General features: G+C 36.0%; 1 protein-coding gene across 2 annotated transcripts in view; it reads right to left on the reverse strand.

The window, feature by feature from the left end:
* Positions 1-24,030, reverse strand: part of PANK1 (pantothenate kinase 1) — a 66,387-nt gene that overhangs the window by 18,954 nt on the left and 23,403 nt on the right. For both annotated transcript variants that reach the window (XM_031956020.1, XM_012540615.3), the window contains exon 2: positions 13,734-14,086. In XM_031956020.1, the coding sequence (XP_031811880.1) occupies positions 13,734-14,086 (353 nt within the window). The remainder of the gene's footprint in view (positions 1-13,733; positions 14,087-24,030) is intronic.

Genomic DNA, 24,030 nt, shown 5'->3' on the forward strand with positions numbered 1-24,030 from the left:
TGCTCTAATAACAGATACAGTTGAATAATGTAGAATTGTTCCTTGGAGTATGCGTCAATTTCCTTTTCTTCTCTCATGTTCACTATTATAGCAGATGATAATAATAATAATAATAACACTCAATAACCCACTTAAATGTAGCACTTTGCAGTTTCACAACACTTTTTCCACAATGAACTCTTAAGGTGGGCAGTGTTAGGCTGGCAGGAATCTGCTCTGAGTCAGTGGGTCCTAAGCAGAGGCATGTGGAAGGCTTACCATTTTGTGAGAAGGGGAACCTCTGACTTTGAGTATGCAATTTTTATCCATAGACATATATATGGGACATATATGTGTATACATACCTGCATACATACAAACATTATAAGATACAGACTCATCTAACTTCTAAGAAATTATTCATTAGCATGTGGCAAAAAGAGGGCTCTTCTGGGGGAAATTAGAACAGCATGATCAGGCAACAACACAAGAATCCATATTTATTGCTTTATATCAGAAACAAATGCAAAATTACTATTTTTATTATTAACAACTCCCACTCACATTTGGATAGAGTTTAGAATCGTTTAGAGCTATATTTGCATTTAGTGCTAGAAGGGATCTTAGAAATTATCTAGTCTAACCTCCTTTCGAACAGGAAGAAACTGAAGCTCAGAGAAATAAAAAGTGATTGCCCAAGGTGGCAATCAGTATCTGATCACAGATCCCTTGATCTCACATTCAGCAATCTTTCCAATGTACCACACTGCCACTTTTTTCATAACAACCCTGAAACATGAATTATTATCCCTATTTTATAGGGATTGAGGCTTTGCTCCTCAGTTATTAAGTAGTCAAGGCTAGAGGTAGGATTTGAATCCAGGCCTCTCGATCCTACACAAAACCTTCACTTTCCACTAGACCATACCGCCTTTAATGGGAAATCTGGTGTAACAAGATGAGAAATGGAAGTTGAGGTGTTGAGTGTTTAGGTATTAAGCCAATATACTGAAGCCAGAACCTACTACTAAACTAAGTGGTGCTGAACTAGAAAGCTCTTTCTGTCTTGCCTGGAAGGAAACCCTGATTATGTGATTATCAGAAAGGAAGAGGGAAAGAAAGACAAGATAGTATTAACAGCAGCCTACAATCATTGTACACAGCAACAACAAGATTATATGATGATCAGTTCTGATGGATGTGGCTCTTTGCAAGAATGAGATGATTCAGACTAGTTCCAATGATCTTGTGATGAAAAGAGCCATCTAAACCCAGAGAGAGGACTGTGCAAATTGAGTGTGGACCACAACATAGCATTTTCACTCTTGTTGTTTGCTTGCATTTTATTTTCTTTCTCATTTTTTCCTATTTGATTTGATTTTTCTTGTGCCGTATTGATAAATGTACAAATATGTATGCATATATTGAATTTAATATATATTTTACCATATTTAACATATACTGAATTACTTGCTATCTAGGGGAAGGGATAGGGGTGGGGGGGAAACTGGAACACAAAGTTTTGAAAGAGTTAATGTTGAAAAATTATCCATGCATATCTTGTGAAAATTTTTTAAAGCTTTAATAAAAAAACAAAGCAGTAGCCTCCAAATATGATTAAATTCATAGTTTAAATTAGCATGTATTATTCAAAAAAAAGTCTATCTATATTATGTCACCCTTATGTAATTAGAAGGGACCCCAAAAGTCCTTGAGTCCAACCTCCTCATTTTACCAATGAGGAACTTGAGTTACAGAGAGGCTAAATAATTTCTGATGTCATGCAACTACTAAGAAGCTAGAGCAGAATTTGAACCCAGATATCTCAGACCCCCAAGTTCATCACATTTTAACTTTCCAAAATGTAGGCTTAGCACCTTACTCCATAACATCAAACCATATTCATTTCTGAGGAAAAAAAAAAAAAGTTGAAGGGAAAAAACTGCTGACCTCTTGGCCCCACCAAAAATCTCTGCATAAGACATAAATATAGCTTTGTATAAAAACAGGGAGATAAGTTATAAGAACACAGGAGTCACCAGAGGCAGATGACCAGGTCATCCAGCTTCACTGCTTTCTAGCTTATATCACACAAATCGAGTTATTTCTGTGGGTCTACAGCTGTGAAATATAGGTGTTAGGACAGATGAGCTCTAAGGACCTACCCATGGAGAGAGCACAAAGATTTTATGAATGCTATGATTCTGAGAAAATATTTTCTTTGCAAACACAGCCAATCTTTTCAAGAAGGCCTCCAGAAAGACTGTATAAAGCCATCACAAAGCACCTACCCTGTTCTTCCCTACCTGTGGGGAGAGGAAAGGTCTTGAGAGATCTTCTTAGATCTCTAGCAAGAAAAGATGAAAAAATGTTCCCCTGAAAGAATTTTGTTTTGTTTTGTTTTATCTAGTCAAAAACCTATTATTACCTCACATACATAAACTATTAGGCCTTAAGGACCCTTAAGAGATCACTTAGTAGAGCTATCTGTTAGATATAAGAAAAGACAAATTCACAAAGGAGGAAAATGGCCCACAATTATGGAGCAAGTAGGTAGTGGAAATAGAACCCAATCAGGTTCCCCGATCACCAAACTCCAAGTCCATTGTTTTTCTCTTTATACACATTTAGCTAAAACTGTATGACCCTAAATAAGTCATCAGCTCACCAAACCTTCAATTTCTTATCAGAATAATTATACCCAACTACTACCTCCCAGTAGTTTTGGGAAGCTCAAGTGAGAAAATCAATCAGTGAGGACTCATACATGTAAATATATAACATACATATAGAGCTCATCTTTATAGAGGAATTCTCATGGAGACTGGGAGAACTGTGCCAGGCAGAATGATAAACAAAATGGTTCAAAGGCCAGTGTGTAAAGGACTCAGAGAGTGGTAAAGAGTTAGCACTTTTAAAAACTCCTCTTGTCCATGCTCTAGCTGAATAAACAGCGATTTCATCAACTTTTCCTGGTATCATAGGTTAACCTGCTTAAAAATTAATCTGGGATAATAAATAATAGTGAAGGCCATATCCAAGACAAGCACTGTCAACAAAAGAGAGGCCATGAGACACATTCGTGAAGGTCCTGAGTGCAGACTAGGAAATAAATAGTCAAAGCAAAGAAATTTAAAACATCAAAGCAGGTTGCATATGAGTGTGTGTATACACATACATACACACACACTGATTCTAAAGGAATAGGAATTTCATTACTTTCTCTTAAACTATTTTTAAAATAAATCATAGAATCTGAGTTCAAAGGGACTTCAATTATTTAGACAAAATCCCTTCTGTAATAAGGTCCCTAACAAATCATTCAGACCTCACTTGATTCTTCCTCTTGGAGCAGGGGCAAGGAACCTTTTCTCTATCAAGAGCCACTTGGATATTTATAACATCATTTGAAGCCATACAAAATTATCAACTTACAGAACTCAAGCAGTGGGAAGTTGCTGTAACTAGCTTTCAACTCATTATCACCTACTGTTGCCTTAGCAAATAATTTCACAGGCCTTATATGGCCCATAGGCTCACTTCTGTCCTAGAAGCATCCTGTTCCATTTTTGGAGAGTTCAAATTATGGGAAGCTTTTTTCCTTTATTAAATTAAATCTAAACCTACTTCTCAGAGTCTCCAATGAATTGTCCCAGGTCTGCCTTTTGGGACCAAACAGGAAAAGTCTACTCCCACTTTCAAGACATAACCCTCTTAAGTGTTCTGCTTTCCTGCTTAAATGACCCCAGTTCCTTACATCAATCATTGGATGGCACATTGAGTACCCTTACTGTCTAGGTTGACTTCCTCTGTCCACTTTCCAGTTTCTATTTATCTATGTTGAATTTTATCTTGTTAGTAATTTTCAGATCTTTCTCAATCCCAACTCTTTCCTCCAAAGTGTGAGCTATCCTTCTAGCATTGGATTATTGGCTAATGGATTGATTGACTCATTCTTTCATTCATTCAACAAGCATTTACCCAACATATATTACAGTGAAAGATAAAACATGAGAAGTAATTGATCCAAAATGTTCAATAGCAAAAAAACAAAAACAGACCTCTGAGACACTGGGTTTGCCATCTTTTTCTATTAGGCTAACAAATCATTAATAAGAAGTCACCGTTTCTATTCTTTTAACCAGTTCTGAGCAACTATTGTCTATAGTCTATCGTCAAGTTCACATCTCTTCATTTCAGCTTCAAGTGTGGTACAAAAGACTTCAGTAAAGTTTTCTTACAAAAATTAGCAATGTAATGCTTCGTTCTGTATAAATAAGATGAAGTCAATCGATCTCAGTTCAAAGATCAAGAAAACCTCATAAATTTAGTATAGAATTTAAAATGTAGAATAATTTTTCAAGTAACTCATTTTACTACTTTAAAATATCCTAAAACTTCCCATGTTTACTTCCCATTCCACCAATTCGTCCTAGTTCTCTCCAATTCCTGAACTGCTTTCTCTCTCTCTCTCCCCCTTTCCCTCTCCCTCTTTTCCTCCCTCTTTTTCTTCCTTACTCTCTTGCTCCCTTAGACTCAGTCTGGTTTCCTTGAAGGCTCACCCTAAATCCACGTTCCACAAAAGTTCTTTTATTTCCCTTAATGCTAAAATCTTCCCTCTAAGATGACCTCCCATTTACACTGGGTAAACAGCTATAGTAAGTGTGTATATAGTTGTTTGCATGCTTCCTGTTTGAACTGTAGAGCATTTGGTGCTCTACCATTTTTATTAAATAATATATTAATTTGGAAAAGCCTCTGTACTTCCTGGATAATCCAACCTTTTAAAGGAAGCTTTATGGAGTGACTAATATTTTCATTTCTCTTTTGTGTACCTTTGGACTTAAAAATATCTTTTCTTTATTCACTGCAACAGACTTTTATTGTGCTAGTTACTGATGATACTAAGATAAAAAATGACAGTCCCTGTCCTCAGGCAGCTTACCATGTACAGTGTGTGGGAGGGGAATGGGTGTGCATGGAGCTCTTTTGTACAAAGCTAAATATAATGCAGAGAACTTTTGGTACACTTTGTATGTGACAGGATATGATGAACTATCATAGGTCCAGGAAAAATACTCTATGGAAAGGGGACAACAGTTTCAGCAGAGAGAATCAGGGCACTATGGACAATTAGGCACCCAAAATGAATATTCATATAAAAGAGGGATTCTGAAAGGGAATGGTGAGGGAAGGAGAATTTGCCATTCCATCTCGACCTCAGGGAACACCTGAAAACTTGGGACTGCAGAACTTTGCACTTAAGAATCAATCATGTACTGCTAGCTAATTAAAGTTTCTTTCAAAGGAAGATAAGTGCAGAAACATTTTGCTGATAATAATTTGTAACTGCATCAGTTTGGTTTTTTAACTTCTTAGCAAAATATGCAAAATCAATGAGATGGGCCTTCGTGTCTTTCACATGGTACAGAGTATGGTATCAAATATTAGAAAAGTATCAGAAGAATTAACTGTATATCTGAAGCATTAGTAAATTGGTACTGAGTAAACCAAAGTCAATATTCAATCAGTCATCATTTTAGTGCCTGATATATGGTAGGCATTGTGCTAAATAAGCATTGGGAATACAAAAAGGAGCAAAAATAAACCTTGCCTTCAAATTAGAAAAGTGGATCCCTCCCACAAAACCATTTTGTAAAAAAACTAGGGCAATCCATCATAAAAATATGATACAAAGTGCTGGGCCTGGAATCAGGAAGACCTGAATTCAAATCTTATCTCAAAATAATTTACACATAATTTCCTCATCTGTTAAAGAAGGGTGATTAAAAAAAATACATAGTATTTACCTTCCAAAACTGTAAAGATGAGTTAATTCTGTATAATACTTTGCAAATCTTAAAGCATTATATAAATGCTAGCTGTAATAATAATAATTATTATTATGAATAGTCTCTTGGGCAAAATGACCAGTTACACGGACTTTATTTATAAAATAAGGCACTGGACTAATCAGCTCCAAATTCTATGATCCTAATTAGAACTTCTTTGTTCACCAAAATAATCAATATGATATAATTTTTCCCACAATTATTAACGTTATTGTCCATTTCATAGGTTGACCTCTCTTGCTTTCTATCAAAAAAAAAAAAAAATCATTTGGTAATATAGTGGCAGAACAAAAAGAAAAAACTAGCCATGAAAGAAGAGGAACAGAATTCAAATCCTATTCCTGATCTGGGCTTCCATTTCTTTATCTCTGGCTACAGATTTATTATGGTTCAGCCCTGGGACTTGGGTCTTAGACCTTTAGCAACTCTTGGTCAACATCCTGGAACACCAAATCCTCCGCTTGCTACTAGTCCAGGCAATGTTGTCTTTGGCCTTTTGCCACTTTCTAATCATCAATTGAATCCCATATCCCTATAGAAGGTACCCCAGCCTTCTCATGACTCCTAAGTTAGAAATTTCAATCCAAATTACCTGCCTCCCTTCCTTGGCCACGACTTTATCTTGGTCCTGGAAATGAACATATATCAGATTATAAATATGCACTGTCTATGGGTTTTGTGTTTTGTTTTTGTTTTGAGTCTTTAAATGAGGGGAAAGAATACTGCTTTGTGAAATAATCAAAAAGGGGAAAGTAATCAGAAGAATGAAGAGAAATTCTACCAAGTCTTTCCCTTGAAAGTCTTTATACTTTCCAGTTAGTTAGTCTCTTCGTTATAGTTGCTTATACCTGAGACAGACCATAAATTAAAATGTCATGGTTTGGTTTTCAGTTGAAAGATGAGAAAATATTTTGTCTTTCTTTTTATTTTTATTCTTTTTCCAATCTTTTGTTCTATTTGTTTTTATATTTTATCTTTCTTTTTTATTTTTTTTACTTTCTTTCTCTTGGCTTAGCTTTCTATGAATAATCTTGATACTTATCTAAATAATGGGAATTACCAAATCATGAAATATCTGAAATCCCAGAATCAATGAGAACTCAGATGATACTGAGTAAGGCAAGTCTATCCATGCCCCTATAGCATATTTTTAGAGGATATATCCGGGCATTCAAGTCCTGGCTCATGTTGTCTCTTGGAAGAAAATAAATGGTGGACAGTAGAGAAGGGGAGAGAGGTTATTATTAGTTGTGGCAAAGCCATGTAGCTAATAATTCTGCAGAAGGGAATTAGTGAATTAGGGAAATGTCTAACCTATGACTTGTGAAAAATTGTTCTACTTAACATGATGAAGGAAAAGGAGAGGAAGGATGAAGAATTCTAGACACAGCTTTCTTCAATCAAGTTTTTCCTTGGAATTATTATTTCTAAACAGGAGATTTGGGCACTTCTATAAAGAATTTAATGATGACATTAATACTAAAAACCAAGGCCTTGGAACATAAGATATACTCATTTTGAGCAAGCTAGGCTGCCTGTTAAAAGCAGAAACCTAACAACCTAACACAAAAAGATTCCAAAAGCTTTCAAATCTGAAATTGGAGTAAAAACAGACAAAGGTCAAGCCAGTGGAAAGAATGCTGGATCACCAAGAGCTGGAAAGGACCTTGGGGGACAGATGACTTTGGATAAGTTCTCATTTAATCTAAGAATAGGTAACTGATTTACCCAAAGTAACACAGTGAATGAATGGAAGCATTCAGACTAGAATCTCATTTCCCAGAAGCCTAGACCCACTTTGGCACTGTCCACTAGCCCAGGTTACCATCAAACCTACCCCCTCTTTGGTCTGGATCTGCTATTTCATCAGCATAAGGAGCTCCTGAGGAGGAGATCCCCTCCCTGAAGTGAGAAAAACACTAACAACGCTACACGTTGTAGTAGTCACAATTGGTGACTATTGTGCAATTTACAGTCTTGGAGGGCTGTGTGGGGGCACTGAGAAATTAAATAACCAGGTCACCAAGACAGTACCACTGAGTCCTGCAGTCTTCAGAGATGAATCAAGTGCTCAGGAAGACCTACCTCCCAGGATTGTTATGAGGATCAAGTGAATTTAGCATAGTGTCTGGCACACATTAGGTACTTTATTTGTTTCTTCTCCTCCCCTGCCTCCCATTTTCCTTTTGATTTAGCAAGACAGATTTTTCTGCTACTTACACCCTTTCTCCTTAGGCAAAAGATGCTTTAAATACATATAGATTCAAGCACATGACATTAGAAATCAACAAGAAGTACTGGTATTATTTCATCCCTCAGATCAACACAACTCCAAGATTCAATCAAATGCTCTTGAAAATATCAGTCTCAAGCTTATTAACATTCTGGGAAGTAGCAAGGCATAGCGGAAAGAAAATAGGCCTTGCAATTAAGATGCTCTGGATTCTGTCTTGGACATATAACTGCTGTGGAGTCCTGGATCTGTCACTAAATTGTACTTTGCTTCAGCTTCCTGGCCTAGAAAATACAGATAACAGGAGTACCTACTTCTCACCCCCCAGTTTATTATTAAGCTCAACAATGAACATGTGGCTGCTATAAATGCCAGCTATTATGGTATTCAGATTTCATCCTAGGTGTACAGTTACCCAACCCCCTACTCCTAATATGATTTTTTTCCTATTAAAAATTTTTGGCTTTTACTCTTTAAGCAAGAAAATATGAGTTCAGAGATGACAATGACTGAGGTCCTCTTAAGGGATGATTTCCTGATACTCCCCAGTCTTCTTCACATATATGTGTGGCAGGGATGGGAGCAAGGGATGGGGAAAAGTAATGGATTTAAAATATTGTTTACACTGTCTAAGGGGTCCTTGAATTGATTTATTCTGCTAAGCTCATTGTTTTTCTTTATTACAAGAGAAGGTTCATCACAGAGAGTAAAAGAGAAGAATATCAGGAAATGACTGTGAGCTATGTGAAAGTATCAAAATCTTAAAAAAAAAAAAAAAAAACACATTCATTATAATTGAGCACAGGAAGAATTACTTCCTTAGGACTCACTCCCCCACCATGTTTTAGCCATCTTTTTGTTTGCTTAATGGGAAACTCCTAAGGCCCCCTAACTAGTATCATCAGTCTTGCAATATGCTGTGCCAATCCTGTTGGACTTGGGTGTTGATCTTTTTTTTTGGAGGAAAGCAGGGAAGGGAAGAGGAGCAAAGAAAAAATATCTAATTGTGGTTGAATATATGGGCAGGAAAAATGATTTGCCTATACAGTCAACACTCTGAAAAAGTTCATAATTACAAATCTCATTTAGTAAGTAAAGAGAAAAGATACAGGACCCTCCAATCTTTCACTGTTGACATTCATACTAGCCAGGATTGAACATACAGAACCCAAAGGAGTATATTTTACAGGGAAGAATGAGTTATGTTTCTCTTTTCTAAACATACTATGTATGTGAACCTCCTTAGCATTCAAATATCAGAACAGACTTATTCACACTTCTAGTATATAAACTGTGTCCTGAGAGTCTTATCTTGGACAATTTGGGTAATTTCAGGAGAAAGATTTCAACAGGCAGACACATGCAAAGGGATAGCCAACCAATCATAAAGAATGGTATGGGCAAGCCAGGAGCTTTAGAGACTAGGACAAGCAGCGAGCAGTCCAGCTGGCCTAGAACATCCAGGTTGCAAAAGGGAATATAGTAAAACTAGGAGGCTACCTAGAAAGCCATATTGGTAAAAGCCTTCACAGGCATTTGTATTTAGTTCTCTAGAGAGTTTCTGAAGGTTTTTGGACAGAAGAAAGATCAGATATGGGTTCTACTTAATCCCAGAAGGCAGAACTCAGTGCAAGATGAAAAAGGCAAGGATCAGCTCTCTAGGAGGGCAAACTTCTCAACAATTAGAGCTTTCCTAAAGTGGAATAATCTTCTTCAGGAGACAGTGGGAGGGCTTCGGGCAGCTGAAAATATTTGTCAAGGACTTTGTGAATGAGACTCTTGCTCAGATAAAGAACTATAGCAGATTTCAGAGGCACCTTCCTCACTAGAAGGGACAGACCAAGAGAGACCTAAGTCATTCAGAATAATGTTCTTGTCACTAGAGGATTCATTTCTTCTCAGTTAGCCCTAGGCCACTGCCCTGAGAGTGAGAGTAAGACTAAGAAGCTTTGTCTATACTAAATCACCTCAAAGGAGCCAAGGAAGGACCAGGTGAGCTCTGTGTACCATATAACCATAATCTAAATTCAGATGACTTCTTCAGACATGGCCTATGAACCCCTCTCCACAAATATCAATAGAGTAGCCTGTGACTCCATCACCTCTCATAAAAGGAACTTTAGAAATGGAATTATTTCTCTATAAATAAAGATGATGTTACATACCACCATTCTCTACAGGCAAGTGCTAGACAACTCTTCATTCTTATTTTACCTTCTTGAAGAGCATCACAGAGAATTAGCAATAGAAGGGATAAGACCCTATGATGGCATTAATATAAAGAGCTCTCATATGAGAAAGTTCCTGTCCCAATGCAAGTTGACACCTCTGCAATTTTAAGTCTTAATGTTGCCTTAGTGGGTGTGTTCATGGGGGGAGGGGTGTCTTCCCCAAAGTCATAAAGCCAGTTGATGTGTCAGAGACAAAATTTGAACTTAGAGCTTCCATGCCAACTTTTATCATTACTGCTTCAAACAAGAGAAGGGAGAGACCTACAGAGACATCCAATCCATCCCATTCCTTTTACTTACAAATAAACAGAATGAATACCCAAGAAGATAAAGTATCATACCCAAAATCTCATAGAGAGTCAATGGCAGAACTAGGTCACCTGAACAAATCCAGAGCATATTCTTTGCTCTATTATCAGCCTGCCTCCAAAGCTATTCTCAGGCTTGATAAATCCATGAATCATTTTTAGCAAACAAAAGTCTCCTTGGACAACTTCCCTCACTAGCTTCTACTTCCTGTCAACAATCTGCCCATTCCCTAGTCCCTCTTTCAAATAAAGGTCAGAATTAATCAGAAGAAAGATAATAAATTGCTTTTGACAAGATGCCAAAGCAGGTTCTTCTGATCTGTATTAAGTGCCATTAAATGATTAAGACATATAAATAAGCAGAATTCTTGCCTATTATAAGCATGAATACTGGAATACTATAACTGAAGACTTAGCTTATTACAACTGTGAGTGGTCTTCAAGATGCCAACTTAAACTTGCAAACTGAGTTTAAGACAGATCACTGCTTTAGCTTTTCTAGTAAAAGATATGCAACATAAGTTAGAATTTTCCCAGCCTCTTTCCTAACTCTTGGATCTTGTCCATTCCTATGGTTCTTTTACTTCTTAAAGCACTTTCTTAGCTATTATTCCCATCTTATCCTAGAGAAAGTCAATGGAGGTGAGGCAGCACAAAGCATGACCAATTATTACTGTAATGATAAGGAAGATGAGGAAATTAGGACAAAGGTTAAATTTCCTCTTGCCCAAGGCAATATAACTGGTTTAATAAGACAACATTGATTGTCTTCAGTCCCTTGATTCCATAGCTCAGCATTCTTTCCGCTAGTATCAATTAAAGTTTATTTACTCAATACTATGTTGGATTAAGTAAAGATGCTGACATGGACAGGCTTGGAAGTTTAACCAGTATTTGTAACATTGAGTTCCAAACAACATATTTACCAAGTTTTGGAACCGAATCTATTTGCACATTGGTTTCAGCATACAAGGTTAAAGTATATAATTATATTCCCAGAAAGATAATTATCTCATGTCATAAATTTAATACTAAGAGACACCTTAGAAATTATTTAGTCCAAATACTTCACTTTAAATATAAACATATGAAGAAACTGGAATACCTTTAAGGAAATGAATTAACTTGTTCAAAACCCCATAAAGATTAAGTGGCACTGTAGAGATTCAAACTCAGAAAATTCCCCTTCAAGCCTAACATTCTTTTCAGAATGCCCTCATTGTTCCTCAAATTGCTAAACCAATGGAGAGTTATGGATATCTTTGTCCCACACAACTTCTCCTTTAATAAAACATTTTATATTCAGATGGGCAAAGAAATGTTGATCCAGGATCAGGGATCAGCAAATGAAGCCTGGAGGGCCAAATCTTGCCTGCTGCTGTTTTTGTACAGCCTCTAGGGCTAAGAATTTTATAGATAGATAGATAGATAGAGTTTTATTAAATTTTAAAATATAAAAACCTCTTAGCTTACAGATTGTTTAAAAAAAAATGTCTGTGAACTGATGGTGAATGAAATGAGCAGGACCAGGAGATCATTATATACTTCAACAACAACACTATATATGATGATCAATTCTGATGGACATGGCCATCTTCAACAATGAGATGAACCAAATCAGTTCCAATAGAACAGTAATGAATTGAACCAGCTACATCCAGGGAAAGAACTCTGGGAAATGAGTATGAACCACTACATAGAATTCCCAATCCCTCTATTTCTGTCCACCTGTATTTTTGATTTCTTACACAGGTTAATTATACACTATTTCAAAGTTCAATTCTTTTTGTACAGCAAAATAACTGTATGGACATGCATACATATATTGTATTTAACTTATACTTTTTGATATATTTAACATGTATTGGTCAACCTGCCATCTGGGGAAGAGCGTAGAGGGAAGGAGGGGAAAAACTGGAACAAAAGGTTTGGCAATTGTCAATGCTGAAAAATTACCCATACATATAACTTGTAAATAAAAAGCTATAATATAAAAAATTTTTTAAAAATGTCTGCCCCTGGTCTAGGTTACTAATCAGAAACATGGAACTTTCTACTTACAATGAATTAGGTATTATTCAAGAATTCCAACAACAGAGAAGTAGACCTGTAAATAACTCTAAATATTTCAATTTAATGCAGGAATGAAATTCATGGATGAAACAATGTAATGAGAATAAGAACAAGTCTGGAAGTCAGAATGCCTGCATTCTAGGCCTAATTCTTTTTAATTATGAGCTATACGACCTCTGAACATCAGTTTCCTCATGAAGGCAATGCGACTAGAACAGGTGTTCCTAACTAGAACAGGTGTTCCTAACCTTTTTTGAATCATGTATTCTTTTGACAGCATTCTGGGAAAGCTTAAAGACCCCTATTTTTTCTAAATATTATTTCTAAATGCACAAAACAAAACATATAAGAACACAAAGGAAATCAGTCAAATTAAAACATAGTTTCCAAATTTTTTTCAAACCCAAGCTCATAACCTCCAAGTAAAGAACTCATGAATAAGATCTTAAATCTCCAAAAGTGCTCTCAGTTTCTAGAATGCTATAAGCCTGTGAGAAATTAGGGGGATTCACTTGGCCTTCTTCTAGCAGCTTGTAATGGGATCATCATAAGACCTAAGGGCCTCAACCCATACAACAGCTGCCTTTAATAAGGTACAATGATGTGTGTGAAATACATCATTAATATATACTCTGAAAGCACACTTTTTTTAAGCAAAAGATTAATTTGATTAGTAGTCTAGTTTATTGAACTACATTCACATTTTTAATAAAATGTCAAGAACTCTTAATGACTTTTTCTTTTTTGTTTTTTTTAATAAGAATGAATGACAGAGGTAGCTAAAGCTGGCCTCAAGAGACAGAAAGAACTGACTTTAATTCTAGCTTGGATATAGGCTGCCTGTGTGACCCAGAACAAGTGACCCATTTCTCCAGGATGTCTGAGAAAATTCCCTAAAACCAGAATCTGCCAAATAGTTCTAAAAATAGTAGCAAAAAGGCCTGCCTGCATTTTCAGAGAGTGCTTTTTTCCCCCTCCCCAACAATTCCCTACACCAGTAAAATCACAGTTCAGGGTAAAAAAATTTTTCTTTTTTAAAAAAGCAATCTCCACATACCATTCTAAAATCCTCTTCAAATTTGAAAGCCCCACCTCCTGTGGCACAGAGGGTTGTGTGAAGACTGGAGAAGTTTTTTTCACTTCCCATCTGAATGAACCTGTGCATGGCGCAGCTGGGGAATCGGATGAAGTGCAAGTTGCCTTTACGCCCACACATGGTCAGGTTCTTCAGTTCCAGGTGCACATCTCGGATCCCAGTTTTCCCATAAGCTGTGTTAGATGTCAAGTACTTCCTTATGCTCTTCAAATTCTCCACTTCCTCTTGCTCCTCCTCTGCTGTAATGTCTTTTGGTTCAAAGTAGACCAATTTAACCAGTGTTCCACCAATGTCCATGCCAAACCATGGGAAGGCTAGAGGGGAGATAGATAAAAAGAATCCATAAGATACTAAGTGTCCCAAAAGGGAACGCTGACCGCCCCAATTAAACATGTTATCACAATTTATATACACAGGAGAACTCAAGTCATTAATGGCACATGAGGTTTCAAAAGGCAGTGGTTAGGATTCCTGAGACTGACTGCTACATTCAATCAGCAAGCATAAAATAAACCCCTACTATCTTCCAAGTGTTTTGTGCTAGGTTTTAGGGATACAAAGACAAAAATGAAGCAGCCTATCCTAAAGGAATACATAGTCTATTGGGGAAGATAACATGTATACATAAAGCATTCAAAGAGATACAAAGTTGATGGCAGCTGAGGTTACACCCAGAGAGTCTTTAGAAGGTCAGGACTCTGATGTGATCAATCAGCCAAAAGGCAATCAGATGGAAGAAAGAGATTACACAATCAGCCAAAAGGCAATCAGAGGGGGGAAAGGGATTGCAATTAGGAAAAATAGAGTTGTATGCAGTAGAGACTACAGAGATATCCCCTGAAGAGGTGAAATCTGTTCCGGTCCAGTCTATGGATCCCTTGCCAACAGGCACTGTAGGCTAGACCATTTCCTCCTCCAAGAATGGGATTATGGAAGGTGTGAATTCCAATGTGTGAGCTCTAATGTGTAAACTCTCTTAAAGGTGTGAGCTCTAATGTGTGAGCTCTAATGTGTAAAGCATTACACATTAAAGGTGTAAGCATTGTTTCTATCAACTCCATTGAGTTATCACTAGGATTCTAACACAAAATAAACACAAAGAAAATTTAGAGATATTAGCTGGGTGAATGGGGGGGTGGGGGTGATGAAGGTCATGAAAGGCCATAAGTTAATTTTTTTAAAAGGCCACATCTTAAGAGAAATATTTGAGCTGAGTTATGTTGGAAATCAGAGTATCCAAGAGGCAGAAGAAAGGAGGAAGTTCATAGATTTTAAGTAAACTAAAAATGAACATATCACTATGATGAAGTGACATGTACACTAGGGAATTACTTCTCTAACTGGAAAACACTCATCTTATCACCATCTTTGTCTTCGTTACACAAAAAGGGTCCTTAAAATCCTTAAAAACCAGTTTTGCTTCTGAATTTCTCTTCCCAGTGCCCAGGAGTAGTAAGTACTTATAAATTCTTGTTTATTGATAGCATTTGAATTGACTTCTTATTTAATCAGGCTAGTAAATTTAGGCACAGGTATGATTTCCCCTCTCCCCCATGTAACGGAACCAACTTGAAAAGAATCTCAAGTTTTAATTGTATATAAAACTCTGAAATTTTCAAATCCTACAAATCAGAACTTGATTTATTGGTCTGTTGATTGTCTGGACTTGAGAAAGTGATGGAGAGAATATTAACAATGCAAATTAAATTTAAGTGTGTCCTCCATATATTCCTCCCCCCATATAGCTAAATATTAAAACATTTACCAGCACACATTGTCCCAACCCAACCTCCCAAAGTGAAAGAATCGGGTTTGGACAAGGACTACTGATGAGGAAGATGACCATCTTCTTGTGCTCAGTCTCATCAAAAAAAAAAAAAAAAAAAAAAGAGGGCTTACCCACTAGCTACAATAATCTAGAAATTGAGATTTTTTCCCCCCAGGGAAACAGAAAATATAAAACAAACAAAAATTTATAACAATCAACACAAAGACAGTACTATTTCATGCTATCTCTCTTTTATATAGACTACTATTAGCACAGGATAATTACAAATCCAAAATTAAGATTCTCTTAATTCTTCATCCTTGGTGAATCATGACCAGCATTAACCACTCAGTTCTATGGTATTTTATAGTATAAATCATTTTGCATAAATTCTCATTAAATCCTCCTAATAGCCTTTTTAGAGGGTACCAAAACAAAATATAAATAGAGCAAACATATAAGAAAATTCCTGTAGTCAGTCCAGAATAGAGGTGAGGGGGTAGGGAGAAGGGAGGAATGAGGTCCCAAATTTAAATAAGACTGATTCTGATTTCTGTGGAATTTACAATCTAGCACATGTCTAAGAAAATTTAAGGACTCTTTTCAGGATAATGTTTTTATTGTATTAAATAAAATATACAAAATTACAATGGAAACCAATTCTATTGAAATAAAATAATAAAAGTATTTCTTTTTAGTTCACAGATTCTAAGTTATAATATCTATTTTAGTAGGAAGACAAAAACATCAATATAAATCACCATAATACACTAAATTTTAGAAGCACTTAGATGAATTTCTCTCAAAGTTGGGGAACATTTCTTTTGCTGTTGGACTCAACAGATACATTGGTTAGTTTTGATGAAATGCTTCATTTTTTCTTTATTTTTAAAAAAGTATTTTGTTGCAAGCAATAAAACTTTAAATAGAAGAGGGACAGATCCATTCAGAACAAAGACAACTGTAAAAACCAAAGATATTAATTAATATTAAAGATTTTTTCAAAGTGTTATAAAATCAAGTACTATAATAAAGGGGTTTGGGAGAGGAATACATTGGGGAAAAGAAGGAAAGTTTCCCTAAGAAGATGTCTTTTGAGTCAGGCTTTAAAGTATAGATAAGAATTCAACACATTAAGGAGGAGAGGAAGAAAAAGGCACTCATGCATAGGGAACAAATAGCCTCAGCAAAGACATCAACCATCAATCAATCTAATGCTATCTCTAGGGAGGAATCTCTAGGGAGGCATCTCATCCATAACAAATGCAGAACCCAACACAAATGGCTCCCAGTTTTTTTCATCTACACTGTTAGATTTGGTCAATCGAATGGCAAACACATATGTGGTCCTTGGCTAGGTGAAAGAAGGTATCAATATCATGAAAGGCACAGAACATTAGGATCCCAGAATGGCAAAACCAGCAAATCCCTACCAGATAAATCTCATTTGTTTTGAGGTTGTTTTTTTTTTGTTTGTCTGTTTGTTTTGTTTTGTTTTGTTTAGCCCATTCCAGTCTGCTCTCATACCCTGTAAAACTTTGTACTTTCACTAGCTGCAAGTTTTCTTTGGAGTCCATTTCCCTCTTCCTACCACAAGTCTGTCTAGACTGCTGAGGTAAGTCTATAATTAGAAAATAAAATTAGAAAATTACCCCAAAAAGGTAAAATGATGAAATGGATATGAAAGATGTCACATCAACAGTCTCTGTGGGATCTTGTAACTAACTGGATATGAAACAAGGGAAAGGGAAGAATGAAAAATAACTCAAGATTCTAAACATGGGAAAGCAGGTGAATAGAAGTGCCACAAACAAAAATAAATGTCATTTTTAGGTAGAGACAATAAGTTCCATTTTGAACAAAAGTTTAAGGTGCCAGGTAGATCAGGACTGAAGACAAGTGGAAATAAGGGAGTTTATCTATCAGTAGTTTGTTGGCATAGGAGATAGAAACCAGAATTAGAATCAGGACGACTTATCTTTATAGATTCCAGTCTAGCCTCAAAGACTTACTAGTTGCGTGGCCCTGGGCAAGTCACTTAACCAGATATGCCTCAATTCTTAATCTGTAAAATGAGCTAGAAGAGAAAATGGCAAGCCACTCTACTACCTTTGCCAAAATAACCCCAAATGGGGTCAAGAAGAGTTGGACATGACATGGAAAATCTTTTATCTGGAGATGATTTGTGCATATTTGCTTGTTTGTTACCTCCCCCCCCATTAGATTGTGAACTTCTTTAGGGCAGGGACTATCTTTGTGTTTTTTTATTTTTATTTTCAATAGCATTTTATTTTCCAAACACATGTAAAGATAGTTATCAACATTCATTTTTGTAAGATTTTGTGTTACAGATTATTCTTCTTCCCTCTCTTAAATCCCCCTCCCCAAGACAGCAAGCAATCTGATTGATATAGGTTAAATACATGCAAATCTTTTAAACATACTTTCATATTTATTATGTTGTACAAGAAAAATCAGACCAAAAAGAAAAAAAATTACAAGAAAGAAAATAGACCAAAAATAAAAATACTATGCTTCAATCCGCATCCAGTCTCCATAGTTCTTTCTCTGGATGTAGACTGCATATTCTATCCCAAGTCTATTGGAATGGGCAAGGACTGTCTCTTTTTATATTCTCAGTGCTTAGCACATTTCATAACACAAAGTAACTTGTTTATTGATTCACTGACTTTTGATAGTTTGGTGAAGCCTATGTATTCTTAGAATCTTTTTAAATAGTAGGGGGAAATCCTAAATTTTAGATGTTAGTGAAAATAAAAATGTAATTTTTCTCACCCAAGTACACAAATCCCCTGAAGTCTGTGGACTCCAGGTTAAGAAGCCCTAAGCTAGAAGAAAGCAAAAACAGAGTAGAAAAAAGAGAACTGGCATGGATCAAGGGAATGAATGTGAAAATAAGGGCAAAAAAGATTTTAGGGAGATGGGATATGGGGGATAGATGAAATAAGATGTAATCAAAAAATAGAATTTAAAACATAGTTCTTATTAGTAATGTAATTCTTGAAGATGGTATTGTCTAAGATATGGTCACGGTATTGATCTGAAATGGGGTCAGAAAAAGGATGTTAAAGTGAAGAAGAACCTCAAAGAAGAATTCTGCAGTCACACAGACTTCTGCTTAAGGATTAGCAATAGGAATATTTAAGTCTGCAGGGATGATGGCAGAGAATAGAATTCAAAAGACAAAAGACAAAATTCAATATTAAAGTCAGGATGGCAAATGAAAGCAACAAGGATGGGGGGCAGGTTGGTATGAGCAGATGGTATGAAAGATGATATTCTCAAAAGAGCAAAGATGATGAGAAAATGGTAAATTACCTGAAATTTACAGTAAAGAGAAAGAAATGTGCCCACTCCACTTTGACTCATTGTGAGTTCGGCCTATGAGAAGTATCAGCTACCAATAAAAGTGATTACAAAATATGTAAGAAAGTTTACGGACCAAAAGGCTAAGCAATGAGTAAAGTAAGCTGGAGTGGAGAGGTTAGGGAGAAGGCGGCTTTGGGAGGAGGTAGTTTGCCCCTTAGACCTTGAGCCTAAATGCCCCAAATGGACAATGGATACAATAAAAAGCACTGATTGTCCTGCCCTGCTCCCTCACAGCAGAAAAGAGGGTTTATATAGTTAATTGACAAAGTTAAACCAAGAGTTGAAGACAGAATTGATCTTAGTTCCTGCTCCCAAAATCTGCTTCAGTTCTTGGACTGCTGAAGCAATCCTGGGAGGGATGGAGTTCAAGTCCTCCAAGTAGGTCATAGCTCAAATGACTAAGAGAGTCACTGGGTTCTAGGATGGCTATTATTATATACAGTTTAGTAAAGAAGAAAATAGGGAATGGGGAGTTAAGTGAGAGCTAATAAATAAGAAAGCTGATACAAAATAAGAGCTGATTCCATGGTCAGTGCTTTATTGTCCCATACCGCTCTGTGATTCAGTGGAAAAAAAATATACAAACCATTTACGTTAACACAGAAAATTCATGATGTTAGATTAACCTCCTCAAGAAAAGTTCCATTTTTATTTAAGATCATAGTCTCTACATGACTGCTCTCCATTTGTCTTAAATATAATATATGGAGAGGGCACCAGAAAGAAGCATCTCTTTCATTCCATTTCTACTCTACCAGTACACATATATGCATATGAATGTGCACACACACACACACACACACACACACACACAAACATATTGCTATAGGCTACCATTGCACCTCAATCTGTCTTGGGCAATTTCTAAAAGGAAAAGTTACCCCCCCCCCAAGATAATGCCTTTCCTGCCCAACAGCAGCAAGAGAACCTGCTGTAATTTAATGCTAATCCTAACCAGCTGCTCAAGATCACCTAAGGAATAAATGAAATCATGAGGACTTAAGAGAAAGACAGCTTCTTCCCCACTCCCTGCCACAATAAGTGTTCAATGTTCCGATACAAATCCTACTTAGTCCTTACTTTAGTCTAAGTCATAATTTTTCTAGATCTCTGACTTGATAACCCCATCCTAGAAAAAAACAATGGAAACTAAAGATACTTCATCGTTCCTACAATCATGCTTCACTTCTCTAAAATCCAACAATATACCATTGTGCCTTTGCATTGCATTTTATGGTATATAAAATAAAAACCCACTATCATGCAAAGGCCAAAGCAGTTTTTTTTCAATGGCTGGGCATGGATCCGTTTAGATTCAAGAGACTAGAGTTCTAATCTTATCTCTATCACCCACTATTGTTACCTCTCGCCAGTGTCTTCTCCTTGTAGGGACCTCAATTTCCTCACCTGTAGAATGAAGCAAGTTAGACTTTACTTTTTTTTTTTTCCTATTTTCTACTTATCTATGATTCTATGAAAGTCTAGTCCAGAGGTTCTTAGCAATTTTTTGGGTGATGGGCCCTCCGGGACCCTAGTGAAACCTGTGTTTCTCTCCTCTGAATAATGTTGTAAATGTATAAGATAAAATACAAAAGATTACCAAGGAAACCAGTTATGTTGATATAAAGATGTAATTTTCTCTCATTCAAGCTCATTCATGCTGAAATCTATTAATGGATTCTAGGACCTAGTAGGTGGCCTAGTGAATAAAGTACTAGACTTGGAGGCTAGAAAACAAACCCAACTTCAGATATTTACTAGCTATGTGATCCCTGAGCAAGTTATAGCCTCCAAGTTTCAGTTTCATCTGAAAATGGAGATTATAATAGCATCCATTTTATAGAAACTTGTTTTGAGATAAAATGACATCATATGTAAAGAGCTCTGCAAACCCTTAAAGCTCTATACAAATATTGACTATTATAATGATTATTAGAAACAAAAGGAAAACTAAGCACCTCTGATAAAATGAGCTGATCTGTGCTCTACTTTGTAGCCCTATTTCAATATCATGTAACACCCACCTGTGAAGTGCAATAGATGTTGCAATCAGCCATTTTGCATGGATTGTCTACACTATTTGTAGGCCACCTGAGTTCTGGCTGCTTCTTTCCCAATCTGGGGGTGATTTCACACCTCCCAATTAGCAAATCAGGAAACAGAATTAAGGGAAAGTAATTGAGTTTTTGAAATATAACTGTTTAATCAAAGCTGCTAAAGTTAATGGGAATGAAGGAAGAAACCTCTTTTATTCATTATTTTCAAGTTGCTGTAATATTTGCAAATTTAATTTATCCATGTTCTTACATGAAAAATTTCAGATTTTTGAATCTCAATGTCTAACTCATTTTCTGGACAATGAAACTGGTTCTCAGAAAAGTAAAGGGACTGGAAGAATCTACAACAGATCATCCTTAATCAGGAATGATGGAGCCAGCTCAAATCACCAGCACATTGTAAAATTTTTATTGTGGACATTTACATCTTTAAAATCAGCAAACACCACAAAACCAGGGTTTGATTTAATATTCTGTTGATTGTTTGGACTTAAAGTAATGAGATGTGTGGTTAGGAGTTAATAATGGAAATTAATCTTTAAAGGTGTATTTTGGGTACATTCCCTTCTCCCTCCTTGAGAGAAGAGAGTTTTTATTAATAAAACAATCTGCTATTTATAATTTTACAAGTTTAAGCATCTGTGGAACTAAACTTAGTTGTTCTTGCACACAAGCTAAGAGGAAAAAAATGTAATTGTCATCCCTGACTCAATGCACTCTCTCCTCACCACAAAGAAAGCACAGCCATTCTGGGTTTTCAAGATGTCCAAATGGATGGTTCTAGAAATAGAAAGCTATTCCACAGTGGTATTCTCCTTCCTCAATCTGCATCCAGTTTCTGAATTTCTAAAGAAGGGAACAGTTTTTTGCTAAACAGCAGGTGCAATTACACAAGAGTCAGCTCACCTACACATCCAGAACCACAATAGATTGCATGCAAATGGACACAAATTGTTCCACTCTAGCCCTAAGCCCTATTCAATGGCCTAATTTTGTTTGAATCTTATAATATTGGAGTTGAAAGGGATCCCTGAGGCCTAATTCAACTTATATCTGAATAAGGATTCCATCTAAGCCTTATGATCCAAAAATAACAAGTTCCACAGATAAATGAAATGTATAGTTTTACAGATGTTTCTCCCTTCTGCCATTTGTTGGCCTTGAAGAAAAGGGAAGAAGTCACATCTCTTAGCAATCCTTGACTGATTTTCCCTTGCTAAGGGACCTAATCCCTGGAGTCATCCCTGAGGAAAGTTATGTATACTGGGAAAAGAGAGGTAGGTACAAGCCCTTCGTGCTCTATAATTTTTGTCAGGTAAAATAAAGAAATAAAGATATAGCTGGTCTCAGTGTTTGCATGGCTGTGGAAAGCTTTTCTGTCTATTGTGTAAAGACCTAGGCACATATACAATGGCAAAAAGGGTTGGAAGGAAAACATATTTTAAATAATAAAAAAACTGGAAACACTTACTTGAACGGCACCTTTCAAACACAATTTTGACATTCTTGCTAAATCCAAAAACTTGGAATATCTGACTACTATCTCAAGTCCAAACATCCCTTGCAAATGTCATGCTTGAGATGCACCCCTCTACCATACCACAGCTTTGGAAGAAAGTTCTTTTTTTAATGGTGGCTTCAGATGTTATCTCTTCTATGAAGCTTTTCATAATTTTTCAGCTAGAAATGGTCCCTCTCTCACTTTAAATCTCTTTGGAATTCTTTCATGCATTTATCACATTCTGAATAGTGTTTAGTTTTATCCACCCTAGTCTTTCTATTTTTGAAGAGGATCTGACTCTGCTTCCTAATCTCTATCCTTAAAAAATAATTCTATATATTAAAAATATTTTTTTAAAGCAGACTTACAGTACTCTGAATACTAGAAAACTTAGAGCAGGCATAAAAGGGTATTTTGTCCAAAAACAAAACAAAAAATATTTCCGAATATACTGTTTTACAGCTGTATGTACACTAATACACAAAGATGAAGAAAAAGATAAGACATTTTCAAACATGGCCTATTATTAATTTATTTTATTGGACAATTCATATTTCTTGCAAGGGAAGACTAGGGGTAGTAATAATTTTGGCCTCCTAAAAAGCATCCATTTTTAAAATATATGTACTGGAAGCAAAAAAAAAAAAAAAAAAAAAAGGATAAAAAGGGGATACAAGCAGAATAATTTGTCACCATCTTGTTAAAATGTACATAGAGCATATGTGAAACTTTAAAAACAAGTTAAAAACAGTTTTTTATTCAAATTTTATTATTTTTTATGATTAACAAGAATGTATTTTCTCTCCCTTTGTACTCTCCCCCATCCTCCTATTCAACAATTTTTTATAGCCTTATAATAAATACAGTCAAGCAAAATAATTCCCACATTTATCATATCCAAAAAATGTATGTTTCATCTTGCATTTGAAGTTCATGTCTCTGGCAGAAAGTGGGGAGATGCATTTCATCAAGAAATTAAAAAAAAAAAAACAAGAAAAATGGAGAAAGCAAAAAACTTTTTTTAATGACTAAGATAACTTCCTATAAACTAGTTAAAGAATTTGTGAACCTGGGAGTTTCTCTTCCTGGGGGGAAGAGAAGAAAAGGAAAAGAAAAAAAATTTGTTTTAAAGAGCGAAAGCAGCCAGCATTAGAAAAATGACAGTTTCATTGTACTCTTCCTCAGTTGAACCCCATCTGAGGTACTGCAACAATGGATTCTGGGTACAACATTTTTAGGAAGGACAGTTATAAGCTGAAAGAAATAACCAGGATGGTGAAGATCCTTGAGATCATGGCATCCACCCAAGTGGCTATGAGCAATTTTGCTATGGAAAGCATTGTCTTTGGTGGTAAAAATTCCCTCACAAGCCAGAGTTGTGATTCACACCTGTGACAGGAAACCAAACACCATTTATTCTCTTTACTGACCCTTTTAAGGACACTGGAATGACAAGACTAATGAATTTTTTCAAATGAGGTTTCTATTTCTATCTTGTTCAAATATCCTCATAATTCCTGAAATGAAATGATGGTGATTTTA

This window comes from Sarcophilus harrisii, chromosome 2 (genome assembly GCF_902635505.1).
Source record: "Sarcophilus harrisii chromosome 2, mSarHar1.11, whole genome shotgun sequence".
Lineage (NCBI taxonomy): Eukaryota > Metazoa > Chordata > Mammalia > Dasyuromorphia > Dasyuridae > Sarcophilus > Sarcophilus harrisii.